Here is an 18,028-nt window from a genome sequence, read left to right as displayed (position 1 = left end):
AAAAAAAAAAAAAAAAAAAAAAACAAAAAAAACCCCCCAATGGCAAACCACCGCCCCTAAAATTTCAAAAGAAAAACCGGGAAACCCCCTTGGGTCGTCCAAAGGGGGCGCTGGCCGAAGGTTTTGGGGCATTTGGACCCAAAACTGTCACGACGGAATTGAGTTCGAGGGTTTTGATTTACCCCGGGCCGGGCGTTGTTTCCCCCTTGGGGGAAGGGAAATTCCCCCTTTATTTTCCCACCTACCACTGGGGGGCCAAAACCAGGGCCCCCCGTCCAAAATGCTGGTCCCCCAAGGGGCCCGGGTAAATAAAGAGAATGATTTTCCCCAAAAAGGTACCACCCGGGACTCTCCCTGGAAAGGGGGAAATGGGGAAACCCCAACCCCGTCTCCCCAAGAGCATCACAAAAAAAAACATGAAAAAACTAAAATTAAGTAAACCCTGCGTGACCCCCGGCGGCTCAGACATGAACCTACCATTAAAAGAAAAATATATATCAACCCCACACACACAACACACCCCACAACACACACACAAACAACACCCACACACACCCCAAAATAATATATTAAATATATATAATTTTATATAAATTTATAATATCTGTTTTATATTTTATTAAAAAAATATATATATTTATATATAAAAATATAAAATTTTTTTCCCGGGATATATTTTATATTTTTATATATATATATTTTATTTTGAAAAATTTATATTTATTTTATTGCTATAAAGTAGAATATATAAACATAAAATTAAAATGATATATTTATAAAATTTAAAACTATATATATTTTATATGATATATATATATTTTATGTATTTTATTTTAATATATACCTAATTTTATATATATATATAATATATATTATTTATAAAATAATAATATTTTACATATAATTTTACAAAAAATATACAATATATACATATATATATAAAATTATAATATAAAATATATTATATTAATATATATTATAATGATTTTATTTTTATGATATTTTTTTATATGATATTTATATATATGGGAATTTTTTTATATATATAAATATATATATAATATATATTATTAAATCTTTTTTATATATGATATTTTATATAATTTTATATTAAAAAATTTTTATATATATAATATATTAAAAAAAATAAAAATATATCCCTATATTTTAAATATATGAAAATTTATTTTAAAATGATATTTTATATATAATTTATTTATATTAAAAATATTTTATTTATTTTATTGAAAATATATTAAAATATTTTAAAATATAATTTTTTATTTATATTAGTATAAAAATATATAATGGGTTTTATATTATAAATTATATAATTTTAATATTATATAAAAATTAATATATAATACCCATATATATATAAAAATATTTTCTAAAAAAATTTAAAATTTTTAAAATATAAAAATCTTTTTACCCTCGTACCCACAACCCCCTTTTCCCACAGATCCTTCGTCCCCCCAAAACCCCCCTTTCCCCCAAAGGGGGCCCTCGTACCCCCAGAAACCCCCCTTTCCCACAACCCCGACCCCCCAGAACCCCCCTTTCCCACAGACCCTTTGTACCCAAAAGAAACCCGCTTAACCCCCAGACCCCCTTACCCCAAGGGGCCCCCCCGTACCCCCCCGACCCCCTTACCCACAGACCCCTTTCCCACAGAACCCCCCTTTTCCCACAGACCCCCCCCTACCCACAGACCCCCCCTGCCCACAGGGGCCCTCGTACCCAAAGGGCCCCGTACCCAAAAACCCCCGTTAAACCCAAAAGACCTCGTACCCAAGGGCCCCCCTTACCCACCCGAAACCCCCCCTACCCACAGAAACCCCCCTTAAACCCCCAAATCCTTTGTACCCACAGGGCCCTCGTCCCCCAAAACCCCCTTAAAACCCCCAGACCCTCGTACCCAAAAAACCTTTTGTAACCCCCAGGGGCCCCGTACCCAACCCTCGGGACCCAAAAAGGGGCCCCCTTACCCACAGACCCTCGTACCCACAGAACCCCCCTTTAACCCCCAGAAACCCCGTTTCCCCAAAAAGACCCCCTTTAACCCCCAGACCCCCCCGTACCCACAGACCCCCCTTTTTCCCCCAACCCCCGTACCCACAGCCCCCCAAAAACCCCCAGACCCCCTTACCCCGGGGCCCTCCCTCCCCACAGACCCCCCGTAAACCCCCAGGGGGCCCCCCCTTTCCCACAACCCCCCCTTTCCCACAGAACCCCGTACCCACAGAAACCCCCCTTTCCCACAACCCTCCGGAAACCCCGGGCCCCCCGTACCCCCAACCCCCTTTTTCCCACAACCCCCCCTTAAACCCCCAGACCCCCTTAACCCCCAAAAACCCCCGACCCAAGGGCCCCCTTACCCACAGGGCACTCGTACCCACAGAAACCCCCTTACCCCCAGACCCCCTTTTTCCCATAGCCCTCGTACCCACAAAACCCCCCACCCCCAGGGGCCCTCGTAAACCCCCAAACCCCCTTAAAAAACGACCCCCCTTTCCCACAAAAACCCCCTTTCCCCACAGACCCCTTACCCACAGACCCCCTTACCCACAGACCCTCGTACCCCCAGACCCCCTTACCCCCCAAACCCCCCCTTTCCCCCAGACCCCCGTACCCACAGGGCCCTCATACCCACAATCCTCCTAAACCCCAGGGCCCCCGTACCCCCCAGACCCTCGTCCCCAAAAGACCCTCCTCCCCCCAAAACCCCCTTCCCCCCAGACCCCCGTACCCAAAACCCCCCTTAACCCCCCAGATTTTCCCCGTACCCACAGGGCCCCCTTTTCCCACCCGACCCTCGTACCCACCAAAACCCCCTTTCCCCCAGACCCTCGACCCACAACCCCCTTACCCCCAAAAACCCCCGGGACCCACAGGGCCCCTCGTAAACCCCCCAAACCTGTACCCCCAGGGGCCCCCCCTGCCCCAAAAAACCCCCTTTAAAAAACAAGGGCCCCCCTTACCCACAGGAAAACCCCCGTACCCAAAAACCCTCTACCCAAGACCCCGTACCCACAGATCCTCGTACCCACAGGCCCCCCTGCCCACAGACCCCCCCTTTCCCACAGGAAAAATCCTTTCCCACAGACCCTCGACCCACAAGGGCCCCCCCTTTCCCAAAGGGGCCCCGTACCCCCGAACCCCCTTTCCCACAGACCCCCTTAAACCCCCAAAACCCCTCGTAACCCCCAAAAAAACCCCCTTACCCCCCAGACCTCCCTTTCCCCCCAGCCCCCCCTTTCCCAAAAGAACCCCCCGTACCCACAACCCCCTTTTTTCCCCAGACCCTGTACCCCCAGAACCCCCCCTTCCCACAGAACCCCCCTACCCACCGGGCCCTCCTGCCCCCAACCCCGTACCCACAGACCCCCCCTACCCAAAGACCCCCCTTTTCCCCCAAAAACCCTCTAACCCCCAACCCCCTTACCCACAGACCCTCGTAAACCCCCAGAACCCCCCTTTCCCACAATCCTCGTACCCCAGGAAACCCCGTACCCACAGACCCTCGTAAACCCCCAGGGGAACCCCTTTCCCAAAAGACCCTCGGGAAAACCCCAGACCCTCGTAAAACCCCCAAGGGCCCTCGTACCCACAGACCCCCTTTTTCCCCAAACCCCCCCTTTCCCCCAGACCCCCCCTACCCACAGACCTCATACCCCCCAACCCCCCCTTTCCCAGACCCCTCCCTACCCACAGACCCCCCGTACCCCCCAGAAACCCCCCTTTCCCCCCAGGGTCCTCGTACCCCCAGGGCCCCTTTCCCACAGAAACCCCCGTTTCCCCCAGGGCCCCCTTACCCCCCAGACCCTCGTAACCCCCCAGAAACCCCCGTAACCCCCAACCCCCCGTACCCACAGAAACCCCCGTCCCACAGACCCCCTTAACCCCAGACCCCCTTTCCCACAGAAAACCCCCCCCCTTTCCCCCAGACCCCCCGTAACCCCCAGGGCCCCCGTACCCACAGACCCCCTTTTCCCACAAAAACCCTCGTACCCACAGGGCCCCCCTTAAACCCCCAAAAATTTCCCCGTACCCACAACCCTTTAACCCCCAAACCCCCCTTCCCACAGACCCTCGGACCCAAGACCCCTTACCCACAGAACCCCCGTTTCCCACCCGGGAAAACCCCTTTTCCCACAGAAACCCCCCTTTCCCACAGAAACCCCCTTTTCCCCAGACCCTCGTACCCACAGACCCCCTTACCCACAAAACCCCCCTACCCACAAACCCCGTACCCCCCAGACCCCTTTTCCCCAGGGTCTCGTTTTCCCCCAAACCCCCCCTAAAAAACAACCCCCTTAACCCCCTAAAACCCTGTACCCACAACCCCCTTACCCACAGACCCCCCGGGCCCACAACCCCCTTACCCAAAAGACCCCCGTAAACCCCCAGGAAACCCCCCCACCCCGAACCCCCCGTACCCACAGACCCCCGTACCCACCCGACCCCCCTTTCCCACGATCCCGTCCCCCAGATCCTCGTTAAACCCCCCAAAACCCCCGTACCCACAAGGGCCCCCCTTTCCCACAAAACCCCCCGTACCCACAGGGAAAAAAACCCCCCGTACCCACAACCCTCGTACCCCAGAACCCCCCCCTTTCCCCCCAGACCCCCCATACCCCGGGCCCTCGTAAAACCCCCAGACCCTGGGACCCCCAAGGAAACCCCCCCTAAACCCCCAGGGCCCCCTTTTCCCCCCAAACCCCCCGTACCCACAGAACCCCCCCCCCCTTTCCCAAGACCCCGACCCACAGACCCCCCCTTTCCCCCAGGGCCCTGTACCCAAAACCCCCTTTCCCCCAGACCCTAATACCCACAGAACCCCCCGTACCCCAAACCCCCCTTTCCCACAACCCCGTACCCACAGACCCCCTTTAACCCCAAAAAAACCCCCCCCCCCCCCCCCCTACCCACCCGACCCCCTTACCCACAGGGCCCTCGTACCCACAGAACCCCCTTTCCCCCAACCCCCTTACCCACAGAACCCCCTTACCCACAGGGCCCCCCCTTTCCCACAGGGCCCTCTACCCCCAGACCCCCTTACCCACCCGACCCTCGTAAAACCCCCCAGGGCCCCCTTACCCCCAGACCCCTTTCCCACAGACCCCCTTACCCCGCCCCTTTTTTTTTTTTTTTTTTTTTTTTTTTTTCCCCCCCTTACCCCACAACCCCTTACCCCCAGGGCCCTTCCGTAACCCCCAAAAACCCCCTTTCCCAAAAGACCCCCTTCCCCCAAGACCCCTTACCCACAACCCTGTACCCAAAAGACCCCTTACCCACAGACCCCTTTTCCCCCAGACCCTTTGGACCCCCAGGGCCCCCCTTCCAAAAGAAAACCCCCTTTTCCCAAGGGCCCCTTTCCCAAGACCCCCTTCCCACAGACCCTCGTAACCCCCCGACCCCTTACCCCCCGACCCCTTACCCAAAAAAACCCCCCTTTCCCCCAGGGGCCCCTTACCCCCAGAAACCCCTTTCCCACAACCCCCTTTTCCCACAACCCCTTTCCCACAAAACCCTCGTACCCACAGACCCCCTTTACCCACAGACCCCCTTTCCCACAGACCCTCGTACCCCCAGACCCCCCTTTCCCCCAGAGACCCCCCCCCCTTCCCCCAAGGGCCCTCGTACCCACAACCCCCCTTTCCCCCCGACCCCTTTGTACCCACAGACCCCCTTACCCACAGACCCTCCCTACCCACAACCCTCGTACCCACCGAACCCCCTTCCCCCCCAGACCCCCGTAAACCCCCAGAAAAAACCCCCCCCTACCCACAGGGCCCTCTAAAACCCCAAAAACCCCTTTCCCACAACCCCTTTCCCACAGGGCCCCCTTTCCCCCAACCCCCTTTCCCACGGGCCCCCCCCCCCCCCCCCCCCCCCCCCCACCCCCCCCCCCCCCCCCCCACCAAACCCCCCACCCCCCCCCCCCCAACCCCACCCCCACCCCCCCCCCCCCCACCCCCCCCACCCCCCCCCCCCCCCCCCAACCCCCCCCCCCCCCCCCCCCCCCCCCCCCCCACCCCCCCCCCCCCAAACCCCCAAACCCCCCCAAACCCCCCCCCCCCCCCCCCGTAAACCCCAAAACCCCCTTTCCCACAGACCCTCGTACCCACAGAAAACCCCCTTTCCCACAACCCCCCTTTCCCAAAAGACCCCCTTTTCCCCCAGACCCTCGTACCCACAGGGCCCCCCCTTTCCCACAGGACCCCCGTACCCCCCCGGGAAACCCCCCTTTCCCACAACCCTCGTACCCCCCGCCCCTTAAAACCCCCAGGGCCCTTTTCCCCCAGGAAAACCCCCCCAACCCCAAACCCCCTTTCCCCAAAAAGACCCTCGTACCCCCCAGACCCCCCTTTCCCCCCAAAACCCCCCACAACAGACCCCCGTTTCCCACAAACCCCCTTAAACCCACCCCCCAAAACCCCTTAAAACCCCCAAAAACCCCCGTACCCACAGACCCCTTACCCAAAAGACCCCCGTACCCACAGACCCCCCCTTTCCCAAGGGCCCCCCGTACCCCAGAACCCCTTTCCCACAGACCCCTTTCCCACAGAAAACCCCCCAACCCCCAGGGGCCCCCTTTCCCCCAAAAACCCCGTACCCCCAGACCCCCTTACCCAAAAGACCCCGTTAAACCCCCAGGGCCCCCTTACCCCAAGAAACCCCGGAACCCCAGACCCCCTTTAACCCCCAGACCCCTTCCCCACAGACCCCCCCCCCCCCCCCCCCCCCCCCCTCCCCCCTTCCCCCCCTTCCCCAAAAAAGACCCCCTTAAACCCAAAAGGAAAACCCCCGTACCCACAGAAACCCCTTTACCCCCAGACCCCTTTCCCCCAACACCCCGTACCCACAGACCCCTTAAAACCCAAGACCCTCGTAAAACCCCCCCCAGAAACCCCTTTCCCACAAAACCCCCCTTTCCCACGGGCCCCCCTACCCCCAGACCCCCTCCCATACCCCCCCACAGACCCTTTACCCACAGACCCTTACCCAAAAAACCCCCTTTCCCCCAGACCCTCGTACCCCAGGAAACCCCTTTTCCCCCCCAACCCTCGTACCCCCGGGGCCCCCTTTCCCACAGACCCTGTACCCACAACCCCCCTTTCCCACAGACCCCTTAAACCCCAGACCCCCTTAAAACCCCAAAACCCCCCTACCCACAACCCTCGTACCACGACCCCTTAAACCCCCAGAAACCCCTTTCCCACAGAAACCCCCCTTCCCCCAACCCCTCTAAACCCCCAGACCCCCTTACCCCAGACCCCCTTTCCCCCAGACCCCCCTTTCCCCCAGACCCCCTTACCCACAACCCCCCGTACCCACAGGACCCCTTACCCACAGGGGCCCCCTTTCCCCCCAGACCCCCCCCCTTACCCCCCAACCCCCCCTTTCCCCCCAGAAACCCCCGTACCCACGGGCCCCCCCACCCCCCAGACCCCCTTTCCCACGACCCTCGTACCCCCAACCCCCTTTTTCCCCCAACCCCCGTACCCACAGGGCCCCCTTCCCCACAGACCCTCGACCCCAACCCAAACCCCCTTTCCCAAGGGCCCCCGACCCCCAGGGCCCCCTTTCCCCCAGACCCCCTTACCCCCCAACCCTCGTACCCACAGACCCTCGTACCCACAGACCCCCCCTTAAACCCCCAAAACCCTCGTACCCACAGACCCCTTTCCCACAGACCCTGTACCCAAACCCCCTTACCCACAGACCCCCACCCAAACCCCCAAACCCACAACCCTCGTTTCCCCCAGACCCCCTTACCCCAGACCCCCGTACCCCCCAAGACCCCCAAACCCCCCCCCTTTCCCAACCCCGACCCCCCGTACCCACAACCCCCTTACCCACAGGAACCCCCCCCCAAACCCACCCAGACCCCTTCCCAAAAGAAACAACCCCCTTAAAAACCCCCAGACCCCCCCCCCCCCACAGGAAACCCCCCCTACCCACAGGGGGGGGGGGGGGGGGGGCCCCCCTTAAAAACCCCCACCAAAAACCCCCCTTTCCCACCCGGGCCCCGTAACCCCCAGACCCCCCTTCCCCCCAGACCCCCTTAAACCCCCAGACCCCTTTCCCCAAAAGACCCTCCTACCCACAGAAAACCCCCCTTTCCCCCCAGGGCCCCCCCCACCGACCCCACCCCAGACCCTCGTAACCCCCAGACCCCCTACCCACAGACCCCCTTTTCCCCCCCAGCCCCCTACCCAAACCCTTCCCCCCCGAAACCCCCTTTCCCACAGGGCCCCCCGTACCCAAGCCCCCCTTTCCCCCCGGGCCCCCTTTCCCACAACCCCCTACCCACAGACCCCCCTTTCCCCAAAAACCCCCTTTCCCCCAGACCCTTTGTACCACAGACCCCCTTACCCACCCGAACCCCCGGGCCCCCCTTTACCCACAGACCCCCTAAACCCCAGACCCCCCCCCAACCCCCCAAAAACCCCTTACCCCCAGGGGCCCCCTTTCCCCAAAACCCCAAAGACCCCTTTCCCACAGACCCTCGTAAAACCCCAGACCCCCTACCCACAGAACCCCCTTTTCCCACAGGGCCCTCCCTACCCCCCAACCCCCCCAAACCATCGTACCCCACAACCCCTTACCCACAAAACCCCCGTACCCAAACCCCTTTCCCCCAGGGCCCCCTTTACCCACAGACCCCCTTAAAACCCCAGAACCCCCGTCCCCCCAAACCCCCTTCCCCCCAAAACCCCCTACCCCAGAAACCCCCTTTTTTCCCCAAGGAAAACCCCCGTACCCCCAGGGCCCCCCCTTTCCCCAGAAACCCCCGTACCCACAAACCCCCTTACCAAAGCCCTCGACCCACAACCCCCCTTTTTCCCCCAGAAACCCCCTTTCCCCAAAAAACCCTCGTACCCACAAAAACCCATTCCCCCCAGGGGCCCTTCCCACAAATTAACCCCTCGTACCCCAGACCCCCTTTTTTCCCCCCAGACCCCCCTTTCCCACAGACCCCAACCCCAAAAAGACCCCCTTTTCCCACAGACCCTCGTACCCACCCGACCCTTACCCACAGAAACCCCCCTTTTAAAACCCAAAAAAACCCCCCGTACCCCCAGACCCCCCCTTAAAACCCCCCAGACCCCCTTTCCCAAAGGGCCCCTTTCCCCCAGAAACCCCCGTCCCAAAAACCCCTTTCCCCCCAACCCCCTTTCCCACAAAAAGGGCCCCCGTACCCACAACCCCCTTTTCCCCCAGCCCCCGTACCCCCAACCCCCCCTTAAACCCCAGAACCCCCGTAAACCCCCAAAAACCCCCTTTCCCACAGACCCCCGTACCCAAAAGGAAACCCCCTTTCCCCCAGAAACCCCTTTCCCACAGACCCCCTTTCCCACAGACCCTGTACCCCCCAGGGCCCCCTTTAAAAAACAGACCCTTGGAAAAAACCAAAAACCCCTCGTACCCACAGACCCCCTTACCCACAGAAACCCCCGTACCCAAGGGCCCCCTTAAACCCCAGACCCTGTACCCACAAACCCCCCTTTTCCCACCCAAACCCCCCCCCCCCCCCCCCCTTTTTTTTTCCCCAAAAGAAAACCCCCCTTTCCCAAAAGACCCCCCACCCCAGACCCCCCTTTCCCAAACCCCCCCTACCCCCCCAGACCCCCTTAAAACCCCCAGAACCCCTTTTCCCACAGGGGCCCCCTTTCCCCCCGACCCCTTTCCCCACGACCCCCTTTTCCCACCCGACCCCCTTACCCAAAAACCCTTTTTACCCAACCCAACCCCCCTTTCCCCCCAAAACCCCCTTACCCCAGACCCTCGTACCCACAAAACCCCTTACCCCCAGACCCCCGTAAACCCCAAACCCCCCTTTTCCCCCAAAACCCCCGTACCCACAGACCCCCCTTTCCCACCGACCCCCCTTTCCCACCCGACCCCCTTAAAACCCCAGGGCCCCCTTTCCCACAGGAAAACCCCCGGAAACCCCCAGGGCCCCCTTCCCACAATCCTCGTACCCCCAGACCCCCTTTCCCACAACCCTTTTACCCCAGAACCCCCCTTTCCCAAAAACCCCCGTACCCACAGACCCCCCCCAAAACCCACCCCAAAAACCCCCGTACCCCAAAACCCCCTTTTTCCCACCGACCCCCCCCACCCACAACCCCCTACCCACAGACCCCCTTTCCCACAGACCCCCCCTTTCCCAAGACCCCCCCTTTCCCCAGGGCCCCCGTACCCCCCAAGGGCCCCCCTTTCCCCCAACCCCCTTAAACCCCCAAAACCCTCGTAAAAAACAGAAACCCCCTTAAACCCCAACCCCCGTACCCACAGACCCCCCTTTCCCAAACCCTCGTACCCACAAAACCCCCTTTCCCACAGACCCCCTTTTCCCCCCCCGACCCCCCTTTCCCACAGACCCCCTTTCCCACCCAAACCCCCTACCCATAAACCCCTTTCCCACAGGGGGCCCCCGTACCCCCCAGACCCCCTTTTCCCAAAGACCCCTTTCCCCCCAGACCCCCTTTCCCCCAAAACCCCCGTACCCCCCAAACCCCTTTCCCACAGACCCCCTTTTTCCCAAAAGACCCCCGTAAAACCCAAAAGACCCCCTTAAACCCCAGCCCCCTTACCCACAACCCCCCGTTTCCCCCCAGACCCCCTTTCCCACAAACCCCCCCTTTCCCAAGGGCCCCCTTTCCCAAAACCCCCTTACCCACAGGGCCCCCGGGAAACCCCCAGACCCCCTTACCCACAGACCCCCTTTCCACAAAACCCCTTACCCACAGAAAACCCTTTCCCACAGAAACCCCCTTTCCCCCAGACCCTTACCCAAGGGGGCCCCCCTTTCCCCCAGGCCCCTCGTACCCACAGACCCCCCTTTCCCACCCGACCCCCCGGGGTTTTTTAAAAAAAAAAAAAAAAACCCACCCGACCCTCGTTTCCCACAGACCCCCCTTTCCCCCAACCCCCGTACCCACAAAACCCCCCCTTAAACCCCCAACCCCTTTCCCAAAACCCCCTTTCCCCCCAGGGCCCCCTTTCCCCCAAAAAACCCCCTTTCCCCAAACCCTGTACCCACAGACCCCCCTTTCCCCCAAAAAAACCCCCCCTTTCCCCCCAGACCCTTTGTACCCACAGAACCCCCCCTTTCCCCAAAACCCTCCTTTCCCAAAAACCCCCCCTTTCCCACAGGGAACCCCCGTACCCCCAGACCCCCAAAACCCCCACCAAAACCCTCGTAACCCCCAAAGGGCCCTTAAACCCCCAGACCCCCTTTTCCCACAACCCCCTTACCCACAGACCCCCTTTTCCCAAAAGAACCCCCGTACCCACAGACCCCCCCCTTTCCCCAAGACCCCTTTCCCACAACCCCCCCCACCCCCCCCCAAACCCCCCCCCCCCCCCCAACCCCCCTTTTCCCACAAGGACCCCTTTCCCCCAGACCCCCTTACCCACAGACCCTCGTACCCACGACCCCCCTTAAAACCCCCAGACCCCCTTTCCCACAGAACCCCCGTCCCACAGGGGGCCCCCTTTCCCCCCGACCCTTGTACCCACAAGGGCCCCCCTTTCCAAAAACCCCCAACCCCCAGACCCCCTTTCCCCCAGACCCCCTTTATTTTCCCACAGACCCCCGTACCCACAAGACCCCGTACCCAAACCCCCTTTTCCCACAGACCCCTTTTTCCCAACAGGGCCCTCCTTTCCCACAAAACCCCTTACCCACCAAGACCCCTGCCCCTAACCCCCAGACCCCTCGTACCCCCAAAAAGACCCTCGTTTCCCACAGAAACCCCCCTTTCCCCCAAACCCCCTACCCAAAAACCCCCTTACCCCCCAGACCCCTTAAACCCCAAAAACCCCCGTACCCACAGGGCCCCTTTCCCCAACCCTCGTAAAACCCCCAGACCCCCCTTTCCCCCAGAACCCCCGTACCCACAGGGCCCCCACCCCCCAACCCTCGTAAACCCCCAGGGGCCCCCGTTTCCCCCCAGACCCCTTTCCCAAAAGAAAACCCCCCCTTTCCCCAGACCCCCCTTTCCCCCAGGGCCCTGTACCCACAGGGCCCCTACCCCAAAAACCCCCTTTACCCACAACCCTCGTAACCCCCAACCCTCTAAACCCCCGACCCCCCCTTTCCCACAGACCCCCGACCCCAGACCCCCTCTAACCCCCCAAAAACCCCCGTACCCACAGAAACCCCCCTTTCCCACAAAACCCCTTTCCACAGACCCCCCCCTTACCCACAGACCCCCCTTACCCCCAAAACCCCCTTACCCCCCAACCCTTTGTACCCCCAAAGAAACCCCTTTCCCCCAGACCCCCGTACCCACCCAACCCCCTTTCCCCCAGATCCTGTACCCACAGAACCCCCTTTCCCCCAGACCCTTTACCCACCCCCCCTTAACCCAAAATTTAAAACCCCCGTAAACCCCCAGACCCCCCAAACCCAAAAGAACCTTTCCCCCAAAACCCTCCAAAACCCCCAACCCTCTACCCCCCAGACCCCCTTACCCACAGACCCCTTTCCCACAACCCCCCTTTCCCCCAAAACCCTGTACCAAAGACCCCCTTTTACCAACCCGACCCCTTTCCCACAGGGGCCCTCGTAACCACAGGGCCCCCTTACCCACAGAACCCCTTTCCCCCAGACCCCGTTTCCCCCAGAACCCCCGGACCCACAAAACCCCCTTCCCCCCAGACCCCCCTACCCACGGGCCCCCTTACCCACAGACCCCCGTCCCCCCAACCCCCTTACCCAAACCCCCACCCCCAGAACCCCCCACCCACAGACCCCCTTTCCCCCCAAAACCCCGTTTCCCACAGACCCCCCGACCCAAAAGACCCCCCCCACCCAAAAGGGCCCCTTTCCCCCCAACCCCCTTACCCAAGACCCTCGTACCCACAACCCCCCTTTCCCAAAAAGGGGCCCCCCACCCACAAAACCCCCGTACCCACAGACCCCCCTACCCCCAAAACCCCCCTTTTCCCAAACCCTCGGACCCACAACCCCCTTTCCCAAACCCCCTTTTCCCACAAGGGCCCCCCCTTTCCCACAGACCCCCTTACCCCCCCACCCCCGTACCCAAAGACCCCCTTACCCAAGGGGGCCCCTTTTCCCACAAGGGGGCCCCTCGTACCCACAGAACCCCCCTTCCCCCCCCCGACCCTCGTACCCCAGCCCTCGTACCCACAGACCCCCCTTTCCCCAAAAGAAACCCCCGTACCCCCCAGGGGCCCCCCCTTTCCCCCCAACCCTCGTACCCACAGACCCCCTTAACCCCCAGGGCCCCCCTTTCCCACAGGAAAAACCCCCCCCTTTCCCAAGACCCCCGTTCCCCCCAGAAACCCCCCTTAAACCCCCAAAACCCCCTTTCCCACAACCCCCGTACCCACAGGGCCCCCTTACCCCCAGGAAACCCCCCAACCCCCAAGGGCCCCCTTTCCCACCCGGGCCCCCCTTTCCCAAACCACCTTTTCCCCCCCCAGACCCCTTTCCCACAGACCCCCTTTCCCAAGAACCCCCGTACCCACAAAACCCCTTTCCCCCCAGAAACCCCCTTACCCACGAAACCCCCTAACCCCCCAGACCCCCCTTTCCCCAAAAAACCCCCCGTACCCACGACCCCCCTTTCCCCCAGAAACCCCCCCCCACAGGACCCCTCCCTACCCAAGGGGCCCCCCCTTTCCCCCAAAACCCCCCCCCCAAGGGCCCTCGACCCAAAGACCCCCCTTTCCCCCGACCCCCTTACCCCCAGACCCTCGGGACCCAAAACCCCCCCCCCCCTCCCCCAACCCCCCTTTCCCACAACCCCCCCCTAAAACCCACCCCCCAAAACCCCGACCCCCAGACCCCCTTAAACCCCCCGAAACCCCGTACCCCAGGGGCCCCCTTTCCCAAGACCCCCTTCCCAAGAAACCCCCGTAAACCCCCAAACCCCCCGTACCCACAGACCCCCTTTTCCCAAGGGCCCCTACCCACAAAACCCCCGTACCCAACCCCCTTTCCCCCAACCCTCGTACCCCAAAAAGACCCCCTTCCCCCAAAACCCCCGTACCCCCAGACCCCCTTTTTTCCCACAGGGCCCCCTTTCCCCCAAAAACCCTTACCCACAGACCCTTTACCCAAACCCCCCTACCCACAGACCCTCGTACCACAACCCCTTACCCCCAGCCCCCTTAAACCCCCCAACCCCCCGTACCCACAGCCCCCCCCTTTCCCACAGACCCCCTTACCCCAGGGGCCCCCTTTCCCACAACCCCTTTCCCACCCCCTTTGTACCCACAGACCCCCTTTCCCCCCAAAACCCCCTTTCCCCACAGACCCTCGGGACCCACAGACCCCCTTACCCACAACCCCCACCCCCGTTACCCAAGGGCCCCCCCTTAAACCCCCGGGGGGGGGGGGGGCCCCCTAACCCCAGACCCCCTTACCCACAGGGCCCTCGACCCACAAGGGCCCCTCCCCCACCCAAAGACCCCCGTACCCCCAGACCCCCCTTAAACCCCCCAGACCCCCTTACCCACAGACCCCCCTTTCCCACCCGACCCCCGTAAACCCCCAGGACCCACCCACCCACAGGGCCCCCCTTTCCCCCAGACCCCCTTTCCCCCCAGACCCCCCCCCCCCCCTAAACCCCCAACCCCCTTTCCCACAGCCCCCCCTTAAACCCAGGGCCCCCTTTCCCAAGACCCTTACCCCCAAAAACCCCCGTAACCCCCCAAAACCCTCGTTTCCCAAAAACCCCCCTTTTCCCACAGACCCCCTTTCCCCCCCAGGGCCCTCTTTCCCAAAAGACCCCCTTTCCCTAGACCCCCTTTCCCCCCAAAACCCTGTACCCCCAGGGCCCCCTTTTCCCCCCAGACCCTCGTACCCACAGACCCTCGTACCCACAACCCCCCCTTCCCACGACCCCCTTTCCCAAAAGACCCCTTTTCCCAAGAAACCCCCTTACCCACAGGGGCCCTCTTTCCCAGACCCCCTTTACCCACAGCCCTCGTACCCACAGACCCTCTACCCACAGACCCCCTTTTCCCAAGGAAACCCCCGTACCCCCAACCCTCGTACCCACAGACCCCCTTTTCCCCCAGGGCCCTGTAAAACCCACCCCCGACCCCTTTCCCACAACCCCCCCTTTCCCACAGACCCCCGAAACCCCCAGACCCCCCCTTAACCCCCCAAAAACCCCCTTTCCCCCCAGACCCCCCCACCCCCAACCCTCGTACCCCATACCCCAGACCCCCAACCCCCTTTCCCCCCAAAACCCTCGTTTCCCACAAGGCCCTCGTACCACAAAAGGGCCCTCGTACCCACAACCCTCGTACCCACAGAAACCCCTTTCCCCCAGGGCCCCCTTTCCCACAACCCCCCAAAAAGACCCCCTTTCCCACAGGAAACCCCCTTACCCACAGACCCCTTACCCACAGACCCTCGTTTCCCCCCGACCTCGTACCCACAGACCCCCTTTAAACCCCTTAGACCCTCGTACCCCAACCCTCGTACCCCCCGACCCTTCCCCCCCTGGTGAACCCCCCCGGGGACCCTAAAAAATTAAAATTGAAAAAAACCAATGAAGTAAACCCAAAGAACCCCCTTTTTCCCCAAAAATTAACAACAAAATCGAAAGACCCCTTTGTTTTAAAAGTGGGTTTTCGACCCAATACCCTTTGGTTGGGTGGAAAAGGGGTTTTCCCCCAACGGTAAATAGAAAAAAGTTGGGAAAACCCGGGGAAAACCCCTTAAAAAAACAGGGGGTAACCCCCTTTTTTTGTAGGGGTTTAACCCAAATAGGGAATAAAAAAATTTCATTTGGGCCCAAAAAATAAAAATGGAAAAGGGAAAATGTTTTTATTGGGGAAAAGGAACCCCTTTTAAAAGAAAAAAGAAAGAATTTTTGGAAAAAACCCAAGGGAAAAGGGAAAAATGGGGTGACGAAAAAAATTGGGGAGTCCTCCCGAAGGGAGGAACCCCCCCAATAGGTGCAAACTGAAAAAGTTAACCCCGGGGAGGTTTTCTCAAAAAAATTATTGTACGGAAATTTCCCCAATTTTTTAAATTGAAAATTTTTCCCGAACCCAAAATTAAGGCAATATTAAAAAAGTCAATTTAAATAATGAAAATGAAAACAATCTTTCAGTTTTTCCCTTTATATTAATTAATCCCCCCGTTTTTGGGGCCTGACACTCCTCAAAGGTCCAAGGGGTTGGCAGTTTCCTTTAATTGTGGAATGTTAAATATTTTAAAAAAAAAAATAAGTAAAGCCTCCCCCCCTGGGAAAAAACCACACTCGTACCCACAGACCCCCCTACCCCCCAAAAAACCCCCTTTCCCCCAGACCCCGTACCCCAGAAAACCCCCTTTCCCCCAGCCCCCTTTTGTACCCAAACCCCGTAAACCCAAGGGCCCCCGTACCCCCCAAACCCCCTTTCCCCAAACCCCCTTTTCCCCCCCGACCCCCGACCCCCCAGACCCCCTTTCCCACAGGGCCCTTTTTTACCCAAAAGCCCCCGTTTCCCCCCAGACCCCCCTTACCCAAAGCCCTTTTGTTTCCCCCAGACCCCCTTAACCCCCAAAACCCCCCGTACCCCAACCCCCTTACCCAAAACCCCCGTACCCCAAGGGCCCCGTACCCACAGATCCCGTACCACGACCCCCGGGACCCACAACCCTCGTACCCAAAACCCCCTTACCCACGGGGCCCTCGTACCCACAAGGGCCCCCTTTCCACAGACCCTCGTACCCACAAAACCCTGTACCCACAACCCTCGTACCCACAACCCCCCTTTCCCCCAGACCCCCGTAAACCCCCCAGACCCCCTTAAACCCCAGGGCCCTCCCTACCCCCAACCCCCCGTACCCACCCGATCCTCGTCCCCCCAGAAACCCCCGTCCCACAAACCCTTTTTTTCCCACAGAAACCCCGTTTTCCCAAGGAACCCCCTTTCCCACAACCCTCGTACCCACAGACCCCTTTCCCAAACCCCCTTAAACCCCCGAAACCCCTTAAAACCCCCCCGACCCTCGTACCCAAAAAGACCCCCCTTTCCCCCCAGACCCCCCTTTCCCCCAGACCCCCTTACCCCCAGGGCCCTCGTACCCACAGGAAACCCCCGTACCCCAGGGCCCCCTTACCCACAACCCTGTACCCACAAAACCCCCTTTCCCACAGACCCTCGAAAATAAAAAGTCCGGAAAAGTAATTAAACCCTATGAAAAATAGTCCACAAAATTCGTGAATTTTCCGGGCGGGCGCAAAACCTTATGGTTTTTTCCCCCCGACGATGGAAAAAACCGTGGGGGAGAAACAAAATTTGGGGGGGGAGAAACCACACAAAAATAAATTCCTTTTTTTCAGCCCCCCCCCCCCCCCGTCCGTATAGAGCAATGGGCACAGCAAAGCACCACGAGATTGGTTTTTTTTTTCTTCATTTTTCTCCTTTGTCCTTTCCCCTTTTTCCTTCCTTTTCTCCCCTCCCTTTTCCCTTCCCCTCTCTCTCTCTTCTTCCCCCTTTTATCTCTCTCTCCTTCTTTTCCTCTCTCTCTCTCTCTCGCTCTCTTTTTCTTTCTTTCTCTTTCCTTCCCTCCCTGTCTCTTTTTCTCTCTTTCTCCTTCCTTCCCTCCCTCTCTCTTCTCCTTTTCCTCCTCCTCCTCTCACTTCCCCCTCCCCTCTTCCTCCTCCACTTCCTCCTCTTTCCCCCTCCCCCCTCCTCCTATTCCTCCTTCTCCCCCCTCCCCCCTTTCCCCTCCCCTCTTTCTCCTCCTTTTCCCCCCCCCCCCTCCCCCCCCCCCTTTCCACCTTCTCCCCCTCCCCCCCCCCCTCCCCCCCCCGCTCCTTTTCCCCCCCCCCTCCTCCTCCTCTCTTCCTCCTCCTCCTCCTCCTTCCCCTCCTCCCCCTCCTCCTCCCCCCCCCCCTCCCCCTTCCCCCCCCCCTTCTCTTCTTCTCTCTTTCCCCTTCCCCCTCCCCCCCCCCTGCTCCTCCCCCCTTTTTCTTCCCCCCTTACTCCCCCTTTTTCCCCTTCTATCCCCTCCCCTTATCCCTTATGTTCTTCC

The 18,028-nt window shown here is 59.1% G+C and overlaps 1 protein-coding gene across 1 annotated transcript in view; it reads left to right on the top strand.

The window, feature by feature from the left end:
* Positions 1 to 17,198, top strand: part of LOC119575656 (basic proline-rich protein-like) — a 21,576-nt gene extending 4,378 nt beyond the window's left edge. The window contains exons 3-16 of the mRNA XM_037923286.1: positions 1,463 to 1,632; positions 1,873 to 2,077; positions 2,623 to 2,902; positions 2,988 to 3,042; positions 3,452 to 3,603; positions 3,753 to 3,848; positions 11,170 to 11,302; positions 11,608 to 11,736; positions 11,853 to 11,940; positions 12,026 to 12,079; positions 14,843 to 15,042; positions 15,180 to 15,299; positions 16,535 to 16,777; positions 17,065 to 17,198. Of these exons, the coding sequence (XP_037779214.1) occupies positions 1,463 to 1,632; positions 1,873 to 2,077; positions 2,623 to 2,902; positions 2,988 to 3,042; positions 3,452 to 3,603; positions 3,753 to 3,848; positions 11,170 to 11,302; positions 11,608 to 11,736; positions 11,853 to 11,940; positions 12,026 to 12,079; positions 14,843 to 15,042; positions 15,180 to 15,299; positions 16,535 to 16,777; positions 17,065 to 17,198 (2,059 nt within the window). The remainder of the gene's footprint in view (positions 1 to 1,462; positions 1,633 to 1,872; positions 2,078 to 2,622; positions 2,903 to 2,987; positions 3,043 to 3,451; positions 3,604 to 3,752; positions 3,849 to 11,169; positions 11,303 to 11,607; positions 11,737 to 11,852; positions 11,941 to 12,025; positions 12,080 to 14,842; positions 15,043 to 15,179; positions 15,300 to 16,534; positions 16,778 to 17,064) is intronic.
* The last annotated feature ends 830 nt before the right edge of the window (positions 17,199 to 18,028 follow it).

Source organism: Penaeus monodon, chromosome 7, assembly GCF_015228065.2.
Source record: "Penaeus monodon isolate SGIC_2016 chromosome 7, NSTDA_Pmon_1, whole genome shotgun sequence".
In the NCBI taxonomy this organism is placed as follows: Eukaryota; Metazoa; Arthropoda; class Malacostraca; order Decapoda; family Penaeidae; genus Penaeus; species Penaeus monodon.
This window is presented reverse-complemented; position numbering and strand designations above follow the sequence as displayed.